Genomic DNA, 21,874 nt, shown 5'->3' on the forward strand with positions numbered 1-21,874 from the left:
TGACAATTACACAAGGTTCAAATTACACAACCCAAAGTGTCAAGTTGAAGTGCCAGTTATGTTCAATGAACCATCACAGTTAATACATTCGGTTTGAATTTAAATCAAATATTTGCAAATGAACAGGTCTTTAATGTGTGGCTCCTGGAATAAACATGCCACATTCACAGTGTTAGTGGAAAGTCAAATGACCACCTGCCACCATATTATTAAACTGGTCTGTGACTTCAAACTCAAACAGTTTTATGCTGTTTGACATTAATATCAGGTTTTGAGGTAAATTTAGTAACAAAACAAAAATAGTGTAATTTATTTGAATTACTATGTATGTACTATATATTACTGTATTAAATTTTACTATATTGCATTTTCCATTTTTCCCCCCCATCCATTTTCCAATCCCAAAAAAAAAATGGATGCATTTTCATCCAGCTTTCCATATATTTTCCATTAAGTAATTATGTAGTTCATATGCTGCAATTTCTCACTTGGTCAAGACAGAAAATGTTTAATCCAGATCTAAATGAGTAAACAAACAAAACAGGTTGGGAACATTAAAATCCATTTTCCAATATTCAATGTTAGCTGGAGAAAATGGGTTGTTAGTATGAATATGATTGTCATTATTATTGTCATTTGTACATGGAGTAAAACTGCTTTTGCAATAAAACATTTTGGTAAATCATTTGAAATAATCAACATTGAGGCAGAATACATAATGTGCATTTTCATATTACACAGAAACTGTGACATTGATTCACTTAAAGTAGTTTTAAGGGAGGATCTTATGTCACCTTGAGGATAATCATGTACTTTTACCATTTCCAAATCCCAAAATAGATGACCACCCACGTCTCCTAATGGATCTAAAAATATTTCTCATCTAATAAAATGTTTATAGGTCTGATAAGTCTTTAGTCACCGAGCATGTCATTTTAATTACATACATTTAATTAGCATTAAGCCTTTCTGTGTACCAGCAGTTTAAGACTACACTTCTTTACCTCAAAAACATTAGTTTTCCTCGTAGCTAAATCTAGCCGTGGCTTTGAGAGTATCCTAAGCCACAAGTTTAAATTACTACACTGTACATTCACCTCCTAAATGTACACATATGTTAGACAGAACATGCCTCTTGATTGTACAGTTTTAGCTCCTGTTTTAGCTCATGCTGCCCACCCAGTCCTTTTCAACTCTTCTCGGGCCAGTCTTTGGTCAGATCCACCTCCACACTTGTTCCCATGAGTTCAGAGCTGCCGGCTCAGCTTCTGCGCTTGGCGTTCCTTGGCGTTAAAGGCGTATTTTGTTTCCTGCAGTTGGTCAATGATCTCCTTTGCTTCCTTCATTTCAGCGCAAAGTTGGTCGTATTTCTCCAAAAGCTCTTGGTTCTCCCGGCGGAGCTCCACGACCAGTTGGCTCAGCTCCTCCGTCTGCCTCCCACAATGCACTTTGAGCTGCTCCATCTCAGAGAGCGTCTCCTCCATGCGCTGCACCAGTTGCTCCAGCTTGTCCTTGTTCATTTCTGACATGTCACTTTCAACTTTTGAGAGAATTTAGTCCAGACTTTTGCTCCGAGCGTCCTCTCCGTGTTGCGAGTAGTCTGTCTGTGAAGATTATTGGGGACTAATCCTCTATTGGCTGCCTCACGGTGAATGACATCCCGCTGTAATCCACTTTGCTGAGCTATCCTGGGAGGGCTGAAATGTAAATTGAGACAGGGTGCCAAACTGTCTAATGCTTAATTCCTCTAGTGGGGAAAAAAAATGACATTAAACATTTTTCATTTAAACAATATTAAATAGCCTTACAATGCAACAGAATAGTCTCTTGTAGCCTAAATGCAATAAGTACAACATGATGGAGCATTTCAGTGGGTTGATCAAGTGTAAGGTCAGGTGTTCTTCAGGATCACAGAGAGGCAAGCACTGGAAGATCAACAAAAGAAAGATCAGGGACATTCCGACAGCTTTAAGAATCCTTTATTGGAAAAGGGATAAGCCTTGTCTTAGTGCTGTCAATATAAGTACTTAAAGTGCATATGACAGGTCTTCATATTTTCTATAATTATCACTTTGTACCTGTGGTGTTGTTGATAGTTTTTTTTCATTTTTACTGGGCCATTCTAACACATAAATATGCTTTGTTTTATCCCATTCCATTGCAGCTCTGGCTTTATGTTTCAGGTCGTTGTCCTGCTGAAGGTCAAGTTAGGCCACAGTCTCAAGTCTTTTGCAGACGCCAACAGGCTTTCTTCATAGATCGCCCTGTATTTTTTTCCATCTTCCAATCAACTGTGAGCAGCTTCCCTCTCCCTGCTGAAGAAATCAGCCCCACAGCATGATGCTGTTTTCCACCACACATTTTTGCTTTTAGTTATGGCTGAAGTGCACGACTAATAGTTGGATCTCTGTAGTTTATCCAGATTTCTTGGCTTCTTGGCTGCATCTCTGATCTTTCCATAAAACATGCTTTATAAATAAAGTGTGATTCTTTTAATTTGATATTACCATATGCATCTTTGTAAACCAGTCGTTTTTATGCTGACTGACACACAAAAAAGTTTTTTTTGCTGTCAATGTCTTTCTAAAAGATGAAAATCTATCTTGGCATGTGTTTTAGAGTCTGTTTACTAGTATATAGAATAGAGCATAGATTTTCTTGAACTTGACACACCACAGCAGAGGAGCGAACAGCATGAATTCATTATTGTTTCGTTTATTATTTAAAAAAAACAAAAATAAAATCAACATTTGAACCTTTGCATAACACACAAATGCAAGTGAAAGACGGAGTACAAAACGCTGATCAGACATTCTGGGTTTGTCTCTGTCAGAAGATGTGCAACACGCGACTGTCAGTGCACTTTCTCCTTCACCAGAGTGACCAAAGGTGTACTTTACTTTTGTATTTTAACAAAACATTACTATTTGGTTGGTGACACTTCCACATTGATTCACATTTAAGAAATACAACATTTCTTCGCAATTGTAAATGAGATAAGTGTACAGGTGTATCAATGGGTTATGTGAAAAAGTGATCATTTCAGTAGTTCAATGGAAGTGAAATGCAAACATTGGACTCGTCTGGAAGGGCATCTTATGTAATACCTATGCCAAATGTATTGTACCTGTAGATTTTTAAAGCTTCCAATCACAGATGAGATCATTTCTAACTTTCTTGATCAAGGCAGAAACCCACGGCAAAGTAAAAACAACATCATTAGTGTAGTCAAAATTATTGTACAATTGAATGTAGCATAGGTAGGAGACAGCACCAGGCAAGCTTCGTGACCCCAGGATCACCGCTTAAAATCCCCCAGACAATTACAAAACAAAAAGAGGCTTCAAATGGAAACGATAAGTACATTTCTGATCCACTTAAAACACCACAGAGATGCCCTTGAGCAAGGCACTGAAGCTCTGACGGTCAGGACACAAAGCCAGGGTCCGTGTGTGATGTTGGTCTCTATTGTGACAGAGACGGAAGCCTCCGCCGTGCTCACCGTTACAGGATTATGATTAAATAAAGAGAGCAGCATGAAGGAGGCATTTAAAGGTGCACTGTGTAACTTTTCTCATGGAATGTCTGTCATCTGTTTCCATAGAGATGTAATTACTTTGCCGAGAATGTTTCACAGTATGGCATTTGACTTATCCATCTTGAATGTGTTTTTGTGCCTAACAATATCATAAAAACATGCACTTTTACTTTGAGCAGGGAGAGAAACAAGCTTAATATCATACTGTGGAACATATAACATCTCCATGGAGACAGGCAGGTGGAAGACGCGCCACCAGAAAAGTTACAATGTGCAAAATGCATCTTTAAATACAGTTTTAATAATGTAGTGGCAAATGTAAAAATAAGAAAACCTATTTTTGGAAAATTCCATCATGAGTTACTTACAGTTGAGCTGATTTTAAAGTTATTTGTATATGTTAGATTACATAAATGTTCCAACTTTATTCCAACCGCGATCCATAGAGATAAATTAATGCTTCTTTGATGCTTGGGCTTGAACGGTCGCAGTTAGCAAACTGCGAAGGCTGCAATTATTTGTTGTATAATTTCCTCTGCAAACAACAAAATTACCCATCTCCATGGGGTTTGTTTATAAAAACACATTTTCCTTACTTGAGCTGGGTTATTGTTAGTTTTCACTTTTTATACTCCTGTACGTGATTATGTGCACTTTGACCTTACATTAGTCTAATCGTAATTAGATATTCTTCCAAAATCGTTCAGCCTTAGTTGATACAGACTTGTGACTACAGTGGTAAAATGTCAGAGTGATTAATGGTTGAAGAGACATTTGCAAATCAAGATGCAAGCAGTGGTTTGTGTTTTATATTTTGCACGACAGCCAAAAGTGAAAAACCTACAAAATAATTCTCAGGAACTTCAAGCTCATAACATTTTAATTGTGCCAGTGGTATTATTGTTATTGAATGTTTGTGAAGTGACAGACGGCAGATATTTAAAAAATGATATTCGAGTTGTGAAAAATGATTACATTTAAGGAAAGACTTTATGGAATAGTCTTGTTATAACAGCTTTACCGCCAGAGTGTCCCTGAGCAAGGCACCTACTGCAAACCCCCACACGCTTTAGTAGAGCCGCTCACTCGCCGACAGTAGAAAGAAAAGGTTCCAATCTCAGAAATTGTGACTTGTGTAGCACAAGGAGTATGAAGCCTTCATCAAATCTCCCATGTTAAATAATAGTAAAACACTTCCAGAATCTTGTGTTGGATCACACAAGATCTTGTCAAACAAAAATCAAGTCCAAGGGAAAGCTTTCGGGCCCAGATTACGTTTGAAAAAAAGTCACTTAAAATAGAAAATTAAGAACAATCGTGCTAGAAAGAAAAGGCTCAACAAAAGAAAAATGGTATCCCATTCATTCTCTCAGATCGATGTGAACGAGTCCGTTCACCGCCCTAATGTCTTTCCCCTCCAGGCTGCAAGGGGGCGCTCTCACGTTGTTGCAGGAGAGAGCGAGCAGTGTACATTGTGTTGAGGGCGAGTTGGATTTCAGAGCCAGCGTCCTGCTAAATGTAGAACTGATGTAGCGCCAGTTTGGACATAAAGGGCCGTACCAAGTTGTCTGTGGCGAAGTAGAAGACCAGACCAAAGAATATGGAGATGGGCAGCGCCGGGAGGGCTTTTTTAAAGATGGCCAGCAGCAGAAGGGTCAGACACAGGCCCTGAAGAGCAAACACAGAGAAACGTTTAGAAATCAGACTTTTGACAAGTTCTCCAATGAATATTCATATCCATAAAAACAAAACGATGAACAAAAAGTCACATTTACTATTGTTTTTACATTTTGTCATCGAGCTTGGACAAGATTTTACAGTTTTAGTATAAGCTCAAAAAACTACGTTCATACTAGAACTGCAACTAGCGATTTTCGTCGATTAATCTAGCAATTATTCAGGGTTTAGGGGGGAAAAGGCATATAATATGGGGGGGGAATGTATGCATCAAAATGAAACGAAAGCTTTAGAATCTTTAGATCTTCCTTAAAACAAAATTGTTTTATTTATGAAAAACACAAACTCAAACGTATTTCTTGTGTCATTTTTGAGTAATTATTGCTCTGTTTGAGTCTTAACACCTCTCAGACAGGCAAGTTTTAGAGCTTGTGTATAGAACAGAAGACTAATAATCAATTCATGACCTGACAATTATTATTGATTAGCTGCGATTAATCAATTATCTTGTTTCAGCCCTAGTTGATATGATATGAATCCAAATTGTGTGATCGTATAAGGACAAGGAAAGCAAAAAAAAAACCTTCATAAGGCAACATCATACATTCACACCACATTTACTTTTCCAGGCTTAGAACTGGAACAAAACATCCATTGGCTCGTCCCGTTGGCTCCTCGGAATCTTTTTTGAATGTTATAATTATTTACAGTCAACCGGAGCAGTACATTACATATTGTCCCGGGATAAGACGCGCGGGGGCGGGGCACCGCGGGGGGACGGCGCCAAATCAAACACGGCGTGAGGAGATTGACGGATTGTGTACCAAACCCGATGACGCGTGCGGGAAAACAAGAGGCCATAATGAGCAGGTAAGACTCACGATGAGGATGGCGACGAAGCAGGCCAGCGTGGTGTTCCAGTCACCGTTAGCCGAGGCCTTTCCCACCAGCATACTGTAGAAGATGAAGTCTCCCAGTCCCAGCTTGACACCCCCTGAACGCACAAAAACACCACATTTTAGGGTGGGGCAAAGTCAAAACACAAGATTTCTCAACTGTAATTACAATACACACAGTATGCACCATAGGTTTAGACTGAGGTCCAGACATGTAACCTAGCAATTGCCGTGAATAATCGTTTCCTAATCTATGCGGACTAAAAACAGACACATATGGTGGTGGCGTTTACGCAGGTCGCCAATTTCAACGGAAAAAGCAGCACGTTAAAAACATTCCTGAAATGTTTTATGGGATCTGACAGATGATTACAGCCCGAAGGAGTCGCGCTGACAATCTGGGAATTCACAAGTTCAAATTGCACTTTATAATAGGGACCAATGCAAGTAGCCTGAGCAAACTACGGAGCCGCGCCATTTATAGCAAACATGTGAGACGCTAGTGATTGTGGAGGAGCTAATTGGCATAGGCAGTATTTGGATACCTTAAATCTTTCACTATTTTGGAATTTGATTTCAAATTACACTATTTGATTAATGAATCTTGCATTCAGAGTGTGTTATCTGTTCGATGAAAGACGGTAAAGCCGCACAATTTGGGAGTAAATACCTCTTTTTCTGAGAGATTAGATTTGCAATTTATAGTTTTAATGATAGGATTCTGTTCAAAGTTTACATGTGCAAGAACATTGAACAAAATAGGCCCCTGAACTGACAAACTAAGAATCACACGTATTTCAGAACATGTTCAGATCCAAACTACATATTTTCTTATGCAAAGAAAATTTATTTTACGGTTTGTGTCGGAAGTTCATAAAAAATTTTATCTTTTGCGATTTGTTTATCACATATTTCGCTTTGATTAAGATTAATCCTGCAGCTATAGAAGACAGCAACATATAAAAAAAAGAGATAATATTGCAATTGTGGATTAGGAGATAAACAAAAAGACTGCAAAAGACTAAAATATAAATAAAAACTTGCAGCAGTGCGATCTGCACTGTGGGTAGTTTCACATTCCTGTTTGTGTCATACTTGAATCTCACCCAAGACATGCAATGTACGAATGAACGGAGAACCTTTCTGATGGTTTGACACAAAATTGTTTGAATATCACCATTAAATCAAATCAAGACAATTACTGAGATTTTTATTTTAGTCAATGTCACACAACAACCATCCATAGAACATGTGGGACTTGATGTTTTAATATGACTCAATCATACTCACAACCAATTGGAATGGTTGTTTTTAGTCTTGAGAGTTGTTTTGAACTCGATGCTAATGAAATGCGACTCTAAGACTTTATTTCACTCTTCACTCACATGGTCATTATAAGGTTTTTAAAAAAGATTCAAACTGCCCTATAGTAGTTACCGATTGTGATTCGTCTTTCCCTTGAGATCCATTTTCCTTCCCAAAGCCATCCTACACTTATCCTATACAAAAGACGCCGGAGCAGAAATTCCCGGCTCAGTAAAAATACCCTTGGCCCTCCCCTTTAAGTGAGAGCTGCTGGTGTCACACAAATGTACACATCAGACTTGAGGGCGGCTATAGAGGCTTGGGTTTAGGCTTGGATATTTATATTCACACAACAATGTACAGACTAGAGCAAAGTGGATAATGCTCAGTGGCTGAATGTCCTGTTCCCTAAGGTTTTCCCACAAAACCAAGTACAAAGTCGTTACTGGGAAACGTTGCAAAGCCATTGAAAGTTAAAATGTGTGCGTGTCAGACTTTCGTTATATTTAGAAAGAACATTGTCATCCCACAGCCATATTTTGCTCTATGTCCTCAATATATATTCAAAATCTACTTTTGACATTTACAAAAGAGTCGGCATCTCCTTTTTGTGCTTTTATAATGTTTTTACTCTCATCATTAACTCAAGAGTTTTGAATTTTAATTGATTGACAAATCCTGTATTGCCTTGAGTGTGAAGCTTCAGTGATGCTAAATATTCTGTTTTCACCTTCCCCCTATCCCACGTTCACTTCAAGTTCAAGATCAGGTGAAATGCAAGGTTTTGAACAGGAAGTCAACAAACCCCTTTAAGTAGTTTTAGATCAATATTGCAGTTTAAAATGTAAGCGAGTTTGATACTAAATACCAGAAAAAACGTAAAATGTCTTAAACTTAATAACAGCACATATTTCCAGGTGGTTTTAGCTGCCGTTCAGCACTCACTCTCTTCGTCGTCGTCATCGGGCGGCGGTCGTGCGGTGGGCATGTGTTGTATCTCCCGCCGTGTCTCATCGGTGGACTGAAGCGGCCCGAGCTGGTGGACCTGCTGATTGACCCAGTTGGATGTGAAGCCCCCGTCGTCATGGGGCGGGCTGGTGGGTTCGGGAGAGGCCACGGCTGCAAGAGAAAAGACAGAATAAACGAACAAAAACTGATCCGGGCTTCAAGTTCCACTGTGGTCACTGCTGGTCATTTCTGAGATGTTATTCTGGAGCCGATACGGAGGCTTCAGCACGTTTTCAAACCCTCTTTAAAGTTGGGGTTGGCTTTATTGACAAAAAATATTTATTTATTTATTTTTGCTTTATCTTGATGACAATATTCAGACCACATTTTCACAATGCATCAGAACTGTGATCAAATGTGCCTGTAAATGTCTTGGTTGAGGTGCAAGTGTCAAGAAAATGTAAGTTAACCATAAATGTAACCACAAAAGAGCTGAAATTACATTTTATACTCTCATTTGGGAGATTGCTCTAGACGTTTCTGACTCTTTTTGAGGTCATTTTTAATCATTTTTACAGACAATATGCAAAATTTAAACATCGAGCACATCTATCAATATATTTTTATCAATATATCTCCCACCTCTACTTTTAACTTACTTCTTTGGTGTTTGCTTTGCCTAGAATGTTCCACAAATAGCATTTAACTTATCTATCGCCATGGAAACAAGTAGATCTACAGAGGTGAGCTTGCCCAGAGTAAAGATTTCATGTTTATTACGTATTTTCGAGCAATAAAAAACTTTAAAATGTAATAAATGCAAGCGGCAATAACATCATGGAGACAAGCAGGTAGAAGACCCGCCACCAGAAAAGTTACACAGCGCGCCTTTAATTTTGGAGATAACCAATTTGTACAGCCGTCTTGTATTATCTATAGGTAAACTGTCTAATGTCGTTGCACTGTATGTTTTTCTTGCTTCTAACACAACTCTTTGGACAAAAACATTGCTCCTAACATTTCCAGCGAAGACAAACAACATGATAGATTGCGCTTGTAAAATAATATAAGGGTATAAATTATGACATAACTGTTATGCAACCGGGATGTCAAACCCTCAGAAATAAAACCTCAAAAACAAAGTACACTCTGCAAAATCAGGGCTGAGCGAAAACAGTAATTTGTCTGTCCTGTGATTTTGTAAAAAGTGGGTCTAAATGAATGCACTCATATAAATCATAAGGGTGGACATGGAAATACAAGAATCACCAAAGAGCTGAACAATTACTGTAAATAAGAAACGTTTTTAATGCTCAGAATCTTTGGAACTACCATTAAACAACCAGATTTACACTTTAGCACCCGTGTTCAAAGTAGTAATTGCAATATAAAAACATGAACCGTATTTTCCGCACTATAAAGGCGCACTTAAAAGCCTTTAATTTTCTAAAAAACAACAGTGCGCCTTATAGAACGGAAAATACGGTCGTCCTTTTTTCTATATGAATTCCTGTCTCACGTGGTTGAGCTTCTTCTTGAGTTGTTGATCCTGTGGAGTTCCTTTTAGGTCCATCAGTGTCGGCCATGTTCACGAGCCACACCATTGTAGCTAGGGAATAATATAACAAACAACAACATATTAACACAATCCCCAGTACGGGTGGAGTCGTTACAAAGCGCGTTTGTGCCTTACACGAGTAGATGAGCGCTGGGAAGATGGGTTCGTTTCTCTCTTGAGCCGTCTCCACGAGGATCCTCAGAGGACCTTTAGGACAGAGCACTGCCAACAGATCTGTAAGAGAGATTCATGAACTACTGTGAGTATCTGATGCGGGAAAAAACTAACAAAATAAAATATCTGAAACAAAAAAAATACAAATCTAGCCCTAATATTTCCCAAAATGAAAAGTGTAATTATTCATAAAAGCCATTGTTTTACCAAGAGAACACCAAATTACACATCTTAAAAAAGGTGCAAACGCTGTTATTTACTTCACTAATAATATCATGAAGGTTCATTCAACACAAAATTAAACAAAGATTCCAATCAAACACAAAGAAGGTCAGACAAAGAAAGTGCTTTCAAATTTAGATTCAAACACATTATTTATATTGGACATAGAAACGTTTTAAACACATCAAATAAATAAAAGGTTGAAATATAGGGATTGGAGGCTTCTAGGTGAAGAAGATTAACATGTTAGGTGTATTAGTTATGAAAATCTGAAATGGTTTATTCTTATTTGACATTTGGTATTGGCTTTGTATGCGTTTTATTGATTACAATTGTCAAAATACGACTATGATTATTCGTTAACTGGTAACAATTAGCCAATTAAACGTTTGCAACTCTAAAGATAAGATACGTTTAACGTCCCGAAGACAAGCAGGGAGCTGACCCCCCACCAGAAAAGTCACATAGTGCGGCTTTAAAGGGCCTATATCATGCAAAATCGACTTTTCAGAGCTTTTAACCTTCTTACAGTGCTATTGGTACCACATATATGTACCCAAAGTGTTTTGATTGATTCCTGCAGTCTTTAGATTGAGAACAGTCTCTATCCTTCCCCTCGGATCAGCAGACGAACGGGGGACTCATCCTGGTGAGTAGCCCCCACTCTGTACCTGTAACACGCTCTTTAAGCAAGCAAAAAGTGGATGTACCATAGACGGAGATGACTGCCAGTATGAGCCAGGCGGTCCACTCGGGCAGGTACTTGATGAAGACCAGAGCCATGAGGGCACTGATCATGATGAGGTAGGCCTGCTGCAGCCTCAGGGGGCCCTTCCAGTGGATACACATCATGCCCACCACGCCGAAGTTCCAGATGAGCAACGCAATCGTCAAGAGGTCCATCGCCAAGTTGTAGGTCTTAAAAACCTCCCTGTTCGCCGGCCAAAGATAGATGAATGAATTGTGGTGTACCGACTCATTTAGACAGAAGTGTTGCGGGGAGCGACTTACTTGAGGTAGATGTAGGAGAAGAAAAACAGCAAAAGGAGAGAGGAAAGGAAGAGCCACCCTTGTATCACCTGTGGAGATAAGCATCGCGCGAATTAGACATAACACCACGACGACATGTAGACACTTGTAGACGTGACAGTGGTTTTAACCTTCTGTGCTCAGCCTTCAAAGCCTCAAACCATAACATACTGTACAGCAACCAAGATTTAGTTTGCACTTAATGGTACAATGTAATGGTAATGTTTACATTCTTGATACCTGATAATGAAAAAGTGTGTCTTTCTATTGTATTATACATTGTTATATTGTTCGTCTCTCTCCACTTTGATTTCAAGTTTACAATCAATTTGGGTCTTATACAAATAGTAATAAGACATACATGTTATAGGCGTGTTATTGACGCTAACTGTCCACAGCAAAAGTATAAAAATATACATAAAGCTATGATAATATAAACAAGTTCAGACTGACATATTTTTCCACTACAACAAAATATGTATCATATATATATTATTTGGTTGGGTTGTAGAATGCCATTAGTATCATATTTCAAAGGTTTAACGTGTAAAAAAAAGTTGCTGAACAACATTAAAGATCATTTTTTGTCTTTGCGATTTCCTTTCCTTTTGTAGTATCAATGAAAATATTTGGACTTTCAGTACTGCAACACATGCTTGCTTGTCATCGGTGCCGTTGACAAGCGATGACAAGCATGTGCGATTCCCTTGGCCGTGTACCTTGTAACAGCGATACTTGTAGAGCAGCACCAGCACCAGCGTCATGACGATGATGACGGTGATCATAATGGTGGCGTTCAGGATGGAGTTCACCGCTCTCTGCCCCACCGTCTCTGTGTCCTCTGGGAACGGAGTGTAGATGCTGAGAATCCACAGACACGAGCACAGATTAGACTTGGACACAAATATGAATATGTGTACATGTGTATATATGTGGGTATATGTACCGCTGAAAATATATGTGCATATGTACGTTAACATCCAGGAACCCTATCCTTCCCTACCCGTTTTACCCCTACACCCTTTTTATTATATATATTTTTAATTAATTATATAGATTAAATTATTATTATTATTTTTGTCTTTTCTGTCAAATTTGTATGTTGCTATTGTCATCATTTATTTGTCTCACTAAAAAGCAAAAAAAATAAAAAAAAAATAAAACACTTAATAATTAAATAGACACGTGAAAAGTGATGACGTTTCATCTTCGGGAACAAAATGACAGGCCATTTCAAGAGATAGCATGATTATCAGACTGTGTAATCTAAATTTTCAGATTGGATTTAGTTTCTTTCTTTGTTTTGTAGGTCAAATCAAAAATCAAATTAGGTTGTACAGGTTAAAGACCACCTCTAGTCTGTTCCACAAGGATAAATGTATAGTTTCCCTTTCAACACACTGATGTTCCCTGCCGTTTTTAAAGTGTGGTTTACTTTTGTTAGGCTACGATTTTTCTTCAGTTTCTTGCTGAGCGAGTACTTTATTCAGTTGATAATAGTTTTCATTTCTTTACGGCCACCGCAGCAGATTCACGCCTAAACGGAAGCCAGAGGGCGGACAAGGCCAAGGCCACCTCGGGTAGACGTTCACAAAGATGACGGTAGGTGGTCCGCAACTAACGAACAATTACATACAATTTAAGAAACTCTAAGATACTGCACGCAAATAAAGGGCTAATTTGTTTGACTGTACCGTAAAAGAAATGTCATATAAACTGCTTACATTACAATCTAAAAGTTAAGCAATAAAGACCCTTTCAGAACTTGGTTTAAACTACATTAGGTCCATCTAGTGGTCATGAGGGAGTATTCCAAGAAGATCTTCCACTGAGATTCTATCATAGTTAGGATCATCTCAAAATAGGTTGAAGCTGAAAAAGACAAAATATTTTTCGTCTGGGGGAGTTGAACCTACATTTAGTTTTTTTGTTGCTTTGATTATTATTATATATATTATATATTATATTGTTCAAGTTTTGAGAGTTTATTTGAGAGCGAGTTTTCAAGTGATGACTATTTAAAATAAATGTTATGTGATGTCAGACATTTTCGTTTTTTAGTCTTTTGAGGGGGGGAGGTGGTCCAGAGAGAGACTAAAGAAATTTAGTCTTTTTCACCTTCAACCTATTTTGAGATGATCCCTTAAATTGTAAAGTGATCATAAATGGTAATTTTAGGAAAGTTCATTCATAGGCTAAGAGTAAAGGAGTTTTTGTTTGCACAATCCATTTTATTTTTGAGTTGCCTTCACAGTTGCATTTCATTTTCAGATATTATTATTTAGAGACAAACAGTTCCTCCTTCCAAAGATACAGCTATTTTAATTCTGACAGCACTAAATGATTCGTATTGTCAACAACACTTTACAGCGTCTTCCTGCTATTAGGGTCGTCAAAATAATAGAAAATCAGATACTAATTATGATACCAAAATTAGTATTGAAACTAGGCTAGCCATTTGTATCGACAAAAAATATATACATTAGGTCCATCTAGTGGTTTGACCTTTCCTGAACAGTTTTGAATGATCTTGAGCTTGGTAACGTAAAGAAAATACAACTAATATTTGTGGGAAATGACAGGGTATTGTTTATATTCATGGTATCGAAATCGGTATTGGGTATTGAGTCAATTCCTCGGTATCGAAATCGAGTTTGAAATGTTAAGATAAGATAAGATAAGATATGCCTTTATTGTCCACACATGGGGAAATTTTGGTGTGGACAATTAAGGCATATCTTATTTATATCTTAAATGTTACGATCGTGAGAAGAATGCGTGCTGTATCTCGGGCTCTTTTGCTGTACGATTGTGAACATGTGCGCGCACTCACAGCCTCTGTCCGTCCTTCTCGGTGTAGAAGCTCACGGACTTGATGGTTGCCACGACGACCACCATGCAGAGCGTCACGGGGACGAAAAGCATGATGACGTGTTTGGCTCCGTATTTCAGGGTCATCTCCTCGTCCTCCTCCTCCTCGGCCTCCACCACTCGAGGGGGCTGTGTGGCGGGGGGCTGGCCGTTCAGCTCCAGACCGTTACCGCCTCCTCCTCCCCCCCCTTCATCGCCTCCTCCCTCGCCGCCCGCCCCAGCCGCGGACCCGGACCCTCCTCTGGACCTCAGACCGGACTCGGAGGGCTGTGGCGGGGCTGGTTCTGGAGAGGCACTGGTCTCCTGGTAGTCCTGTAACGCAATAAACATATCTTTAAACGCAAAAATACTGCATATTACCACGGTAAATATATCGAAATGTACAGAATATTGTAACTGTTACGGTTACGGTAGAAAATACTAAATTTGAATAGCGAATATATTGTTTACTGTCAAAATGCTACGTTGTAAACTTTCAAATAAGGGGGATTTTTTTTGTAATTATTTAGTTTAATTTGACACAGTTCCTATTTGATAATTAAGCTTCAACTAAGATGTTTAAAGACATTTTTAACTAATTACAGATAATATCATCCGACTATCGTTATCGGGTCACTCCCAAAAAATATTGAATATCGGCCACCAAGGTTTTATTAAACTAATGTGAAGAGGTTTTGATGCTCATGGGCTTCAAAGTAGATTCTGAACCACACTACACACAAAATTAAGCCCATAAAATGCACCTGAAGGAGATAATGTCACTTTGTATTATTTGATTTTTTTAAATATGGCAACAACAAAAATTGTAAATAAAAATTAACTCAATCTTAATGTCTTTGATACATATTCCACTAATAACGCTTGTGTCAATTAAAATCTACAATAATTCTCTATTTTTCCATATAAAATCATCTTTATTTACAAGAAATTAACGCGAACTAACCATGTAACAACTGCAATATAAACCTATAAATATATTATAATAAATTGGACACATTTGGGTCCATCGAGTCTTACAAAGTTGGGTTTTTGCTTATTTTTCCCCTCTTCCAGAACAAAAGAGCACACCAGTCTCGAGTCGCACCATTCATCATCTGTTCTATTTAATTAAGAATTACGGAACACTTGAGTAGCATTTCAAGGCCATCTTGTGTTTGTATTCCACTGCTCCACATTCACATAGACAGGCAGATTTCTCAAAGGATTTCCCGCTCTCCTCTTCGCTTCCTCTAGTCTCTCCGTGCCCAGCCTTAAGGAAATGAGATGAAGAGGGAAACCACGGCGACTGAACCAGAACTGTCAGGCTGTAAGCAAGCCCAGGCAGGAGACAGCAGCTCCAACACGGAGCAATTTGAGCAGGTAAACACAAGCGCATAAGAGTCTACCTCCAGAGACCTGCACAGTGAAGGCTGCAGAGCTCTTTATTATGGAAGGAAAGAGCCGGTTTGTCACACCTTTGTTCCTTTGGAAGTGGGATAATAGCTCTGACTTAAATAATCAGAGCAGTGTGGGCCAGATGACACAACTCAAAAGTGTGCCGCTTTTGTAAGCTGAGGCACAGGCATATTTATGAAGATATGAAGAAACACAATATGTCAATGATCATCTAAGTCACTTAACGTGCTATTTATTCTTTTCCATATACTGTACATGAACATCAGGCAAAGCCACTTATTGTACATGATAATTTTACTCTACTTGCAGTAGTATTTTATTATAGTTTACGCCGTTTTGAATCCTTTGCATATTTTCTATTCTCCTGCTGGTTTCGAATTGTGCATTGCAACACAGGAATTTCCCTCGTGTGGAACAAAAAGAAGTTCCTCTAATATTTTCTTATCTTATTCAATCCCATCTTAAATGTGTTTATTTCTACTAAAAGTGTTAGTTTTTGGGGGGGGTTAAGTAAAAGAAGTGTAAAAGGTATCATGTGAAGATATTACTTGCACTTTTATATCCAAAATGTAAGTTTTTGTCATTATAATTTATCACTGTTGGTTCCTTGTGAAGTCACCCATGGTGCACTATGGAATGGAACATAATAATCTGTTGTGATAACATTATACAATAGCTACGGTAAGTGTATAACCCAAACACTGCATTGTCTTTAGTGGTGACGAGAACAAAACAAAATCACCTGAATTTCAAAATAGCATCGATTTCTAAAAATGTGGGTTTTTTCACACAGATGAGGCGTGACAAAACATGACAGAAGAGAAAACATCGAGAACTAAGGCAGAGTTCGCGCGTGACAGCTCTAACGGAAATGTTGACATGCACTGACGCTGCCTGACAATGAAGAAAGCACGCACAGCTCCCCTCACCTATGCAAAAATGTATACCAACTACTGGTATATAAACCCACATACAATACATAAGCAGTATGTTGTATGCTTTGCAGTTGAGGGGACATGTTTGTGTTTTGTAAAACCACACCTTGTCAGAGAGCAAACAGCTCTCTGGTGATGACTAGAGTCTAAAGAGCATATGAGTCATAACTCATATGCTCATTAGATAAGTGTGATCATCTCGTCATACGCGAAGACAACAGTTACCGGTACATCAGAACTCGATGAGCAAAGCAATATATCACAAGCTTGTCAAAAAAAAATGTCCTGTGCGACATAAGAAGGATATGTGGTAATGGTTTCGACAAATTACAGCAATGACAGAAAGAGACAATGAAATAACGGTGAACTGACCATGTTGTTTTCGACGTCTTCTGCATTGTTCGCCATGGCCAACTTGGATGAAGCTTCTCACATTCAATAAATCTGTTGACAGAAACATCACTGTTAGTATGATAGACGTTTGTCCTATGAAACATTCTCAGTTGATAGTTATTTTTAGAAAAAATATGACAGTTTATAAAATCAAGAGATAATAGAATGTGATTTTCAACAAAAAATCTTGTCAGTTTCTTAAATATTGCCTAAAAATGATGTATTGACATCTTTAGTTCTTAGTATTAACCCATTACATGCTTGGATTATTATTTTACATTTTGCAAACTACAATACTGATCTAAAACAGCTTAATAAAGAGGTCCATTGACTTCCATCTTGAGTCTCTTCCTTCTTGACTGGCATTTCACCGTATCAAGCAGCACATTTTCTTTCAGGTGTTTTAATTTTTGAAGAATGTGTACTTCTCTGTGTATTACTGCGTCTTAATTTTTCAAATAAGCTCAACTAGTACAGAGCAGTGGGCGGGGAAAGGGGGTAGGTGACAAAAGACAGAAGCAGAACACATCAATTCAGTTTCAAATTTGAGTAAGCGAATGGTGAGAGAATCGACCGTTATTTCAGGCTCATAAACGTGAATTTGGCTAAAATACATTCCATTTAAAATCCCTAGATTGGTCAATACTTATAAGGACAGTATGAAAATGACAAAACACTAATGTGGTATAGAATGTAAACTATTAATTGTAGACATTTACAGCTTAGTTACAATTGAATATGGATGGTTAAATGTATGTACAAACCCGTGCAATTGGCTAAATATTATTCTTTTGGCACTACCAAGCCCTCTTTTGTCATTCATTGTTTGCACGAAAAGCCACCTGTAAATAAAAGTGGTGTGTAGCTTTTAGATCAACTCTGTACCAACGTGATACACGGAGAAAACATAAGAATAAAAGGTAAGGTAAGGTGTTTCGGGCCAGATAACCAGCATGAGTCAATTCGGCGTTTCCATTTCGGGGTGGATCACTTCTCGGATTTATTTCGCTGTTTGAGAACCGCTAACAGGGCTCGTTAGCCGCAGCGGGGCACAGAAGCCACTTTACAATAGGAAACTCGCACAGCTAAGACCAGCCACCGATCACAAAGAGAAGTTTTTAAAAACAGTCGTACCTGTTACATGCAGTGATTTTGTGTGTAGGTGTTGATTTGTGGCGTGGTCTTTAGTGCATTTAAAACCCGGGCACTTTCTCCTCTTTGTTGTTCCTGTCTTCCCGCGGAACTTCCGGTGTCACCACGAAACTATAAATAGAACACTAGAGAAACTACATAATGGTAAACAGTTCCAGTTTCGGCAGCCATGTTCTAGTTGTCCATTTCTACTGAAGACCTCGTCTGAAATGATCTATGGGTTTCAGGTTTCATCCTCCTGTTAATGAATCATTTTGAGGACTTTTTCCCATTCAAAATATATATTTTCTAATTTCTCATTATTCTGAAATGCATGGATTGGGAGCATGACTTTTAAATACATGATAATTTGACATAATATGTCAAATTATGTCCATTCTCTGCCACACATACACCTCCCTGGAGTCATGCCATGTCCCAGCTTCAAGTCGTCCATCATTGTCCCTGTGTGTGCGGCTGGAAGAATGTCTCAGACACTCGTACTATCAGCTTAGGAGCTCCACAGGGCTGTGTGCTTTCTCCCCTGCTCTTCTCCCTGTACACAAACTACTGTGCTTCCAGCCAAGACTCCGTAAAACTGATCAAAGTTTGCAGACGACACCACCCTCATCAGGCTCATCTCAGACAAGGACGGTTTATACAGTCAATATTTATTCTGCATAAAATATAGTGCAGTTCAGTATTGAGTATATTAAGTGGCTGCCAATTTCTGTCCATGATGTGGAGCTTAATTAGTTTTGCCCTAGTGCAGATATTGTAAAAGCAGCTCTTAGGGTCAAAAGGAGACCGTTGTGTGGGTCGAATTATAAAATATTATATTATCCGAGAAACCGAAAGTTGTGATAAATATTGCAGTTAATATGTAGGATGCTAGAGAGATAAGTTTGGATCGCTCCTGTTTTTCTAACCTAAAAATTAGGTAGACTTATAGCTCAGTGTGAATATTAATTGGCATAATTCTGATACAAAATATCTTGACTGAGACAGGTAAAGTATCCTGCATTAGGATTAAGACCACAATCATACCATTATATGTCAATCCATACTCTTCTCAGTGAATTTTCTGTCTTTATCAGAATGGCGCTGCTCTTACAACTACAAGATGGCCGCCGCAATTTCCACAAAATCCCAACCTCTCTAGCCTTTCTTATACATGCTTGGTCACCGCCTTCACATGTCCACGGGGAGCGAAACATGTTTGATAAAACACGGCTTTTGTTTGGTTTTTACTCGTGAGGAATTTGCTTGGTTGTTTTGATTAATCTACAAGACGCATATGCTCAATTCCTCACTGTAACCAAACCACCCAATCCAGAATTTATACGAGCGCATAGCAGCAAAAGGTTGGACCCAACTTTGTGAGTTGTGCTTCCGGTGTCAGAGGTCAACTCGTCTCGCAACAGGACAGGATCAAGCAGCAACGATAAACTACCGACACCATTCAAAACATGGTTAGTATTGCAAATAAAAACACTAACTCTATATTAAACATGTAATAACCAAACATGCGTACCACCCTGCTCCTTGTAATCGGGGAATCGGGTTTTTTAACAGAGATGCTAACTGCATGCTAACGTTAGCATGCGTGCAAAGTGTGTGGATTTTTTTGTTTTCTATCAAATCAAGCCGAAACTGTGAGATAAAGTTATGTTTTATGATGTTTTGTCAGCGAATGTCAATATCCTCTGAATAATGTTGTATGTGGTGTAATATATACTGCGGATGAACAGAGCATGTAATTGTCATATTGTATCACATTGTCAACATTTAAAGGCCTTGTTGCTACTGGTGATTCATGTTTTCACGTCCTGTCTTTCAGTCTCACACCATCCTGTTGGTGCAGCCCACCAAGAGGCCAGAGGGCAGGACATATGCGGACTATGAATCTGTCAATGAGTGCATGGAAGGTAAGGCCCTGTGCAAATATACTACGTGGTCAGAATATGTATTGCTCATTCAATTGTATTTGTTCAGCAAGAAAAAACTTTGTGTTAATTAAGGCTACAAGACGAATAGTAATCAAACCGTGAATGGTCACAATTGGCAAATCTCAAATACTCCTTAGCAAACAACAAAATATCCTTTTAATTATGTATACAAGTTGCTTATTCTGAAGTTTAGACCTCTACTAACATGTTGCACTTGATTCTTGTTTTTGTTTTGCCGTTCATATTCTGCTTCTCTATTTCATTGCCGCCCCCTTAAGCAATTTATTTAACATGTAATTGAATTTCAATCTTTTATCAAATGTTTATATGCTTAAAATGTGCATTTTGAACAGAAACGAATCACAATTGCAATGTTTGTCAGACAGATTGCAATTGCATATTTGCCAAAATTGTTCAGCCCTAGTCTTCATGTGTATTGTGAGAATACTGTATAACCTTAACGCAGAACTTGTATGAGAGAAAACTAAAGATTGGCGTGTGTCAAGTTAAGGAAACAGGATCAAACAAGAAAAGTTCCAGAATACTAGTTGCATCAGAAATGTCAAATTATATCAAGTAACCCTGGCAAAGAAAATGCATAAAATTGGAATATTGTGAACGCTGTAGATGTATAGATGCACTGGAAACTTGCACAACTAGAGACCAGTTATATTTCATTGTAAACTGTACATTTTGTCTTGAACAGGCGTCTGTAAGATGTATGAAGAGCATTTGAAAAGAATGAACCCCAACAGTCCATCAATAACCTACGATATCAGCCAGTTATTTGACTTCATTGATGACCTGGCAGACCTCAGCTGTTTGGTGTAAGTTTTAAAAAATGTTTTATTTAATGTTATTCAGTTTTACTTGGATTAGTGACTACTTAACGTGCAGTATATACATCACAAAGAAAAATGGCATTGTGTAAGCACAACTAAAGACATTTTCTATTGTGGACAGATATCGGACTGACACACAGACGTACCAGCCGTACAACAAAGACTGGATCAAAGAGAAGATCTACGTTCTGCTGCGGCGTCAGGCCCAGCAGGCGGGAAAGTGAGCAGACGGAGGGTTTAAAGGATATGTGTGTTCGCTTTATGCAACTACTTTTTACAACGTTTGTGTGATTTTAAAGTTTTCGCCCTACCTAAATGCTTTGCTTTCTTTTTATTTAGAAGAACTTTTGTATTTCAATGTCTTACTTTTAATAAATGTTTTGTTTACATAACATGTCTTATTCCATTTTAAATATGCTTTTCTGGTGGATCTGCCATCTTCTTGTTTCCTTGGAGAAGTTATTGATTTTCCTTGAGTGTTCTACAGAATAGCATTGACCTTATGAATATTGCCTTGTTATAGTGCTCAAAAATACCTTGCATTCTACAGATATCTGGTAATGGCACCTGCTCGTCTCTATGAAAGTGAAGCTTAATGCCATACTGGGGATTATTCTATGCATCTCCTGAAGACAAGCCGGTTGTGGACCCTCTACCACAAAAAAAGTGCATGCCTTGTGCACCTTTTCTTTAAACCGCTTAAGTCAGGCATGTCCAAACTACGGCCCGGGGGCCCAATGCAGCCCTCAGACCAATTTTTGTTGGCCCTCCGGCTTCCTGCTAAGTTGGTCCAAACAGTACTTTTTACTGTAAAATTGGAAAAAAAAATCTTGATGTTTGCATTTTGATGTAATACCAACCTAATATTCATGTTCCGAGTCTTATTAAAAGGTGTGGAGGCGCATTGAAACTCTGTCAAATGCAAAATTTCCATTGATTCACTTCAACAAATTTGACAAAAGTTGGGTTGTTTGTGGCTCCCTGCTCTGTGTAAGTTTCAAAATGCGGCCC

At 38.4% G+C, this 21,874-nt stretch overlaps 2 protein-coding genes across 2 annotated transcripts; one reads left to right on the plus strand and one right to left on the minus strand.

The window, feature by feature from the left end:
• Positions 1-2,767: 2,767 nt before the first annotated feature.
• psen1 (presenilin 1) lies at positions 2,768-18,200 on the minus strand. Its single transcript, XM_072457589.1, has 11 exons — positions 18,076-18,200; positions 16,921-16,992; positions 14,181-14,530; positions 12,067-12,208; positions 11,330-11,397; positions 11,029-11,249; positions 10,058-10,156; positions 9,884-9,973; positions 8,362-8,535; positions 6,097-6,209; positions 2,768-5,206 (listed from the first exon to the last, which is right to left on the minus strand). The coding sequence occupies exons 2-11, from the start codon at positions 16,954-16,956 to the stop codon at positions 5,051-5,053; spliced, it is 1,449 nt and encodes a 482-aa protein (XP_072313690.1). The 5' UTR covers positions 16,957-16,992; positions 18,076-18,200; the 3' UTR covers positions 2,768-5,050.
• Positions 18,201-19,305: 1,105 nt separating this feature from the next.
• Positions 19,306-21,255, plus strand: LOC140370221 (enhancer of rudimentary homolog). Its single transcript, XM_072457273.1, has 4 exons — positions 19,306-19,544; positions 19,913-20,000; positions 20,728-20,848; positions 20,985-21,255. Exons 1-4 carry the CDS (start codon positions 19,542-19,544, stop codon positions 21,085-21,087), a joined length of 315 nt encoding a protein of 104 aa, XP_072313374.1. The 5' UTR covers positions 19,306-19,541; the 3' UTR covers positions 21,088-21,255.
• Positions 21,256-21,874: the final 619 nt, after the last annotated feature.

Source organism: Eucyclogobius newberryi, unplaced genomic scaffold (assembly GCF_026437365.1).
Source record: "Eucyclogobius newberryi isolate DKJ021-1_F unplaced genomic scaffold, fEucNew1.0.hap1 SCAF_21, whole genome shotgun sequence".
NCBI lineage: Eukaryota > Metazoa > Chordata > Actinopteri > Gobiiformes > Gobiidae > Eucyclogobius > Eucyclogobius newberryi.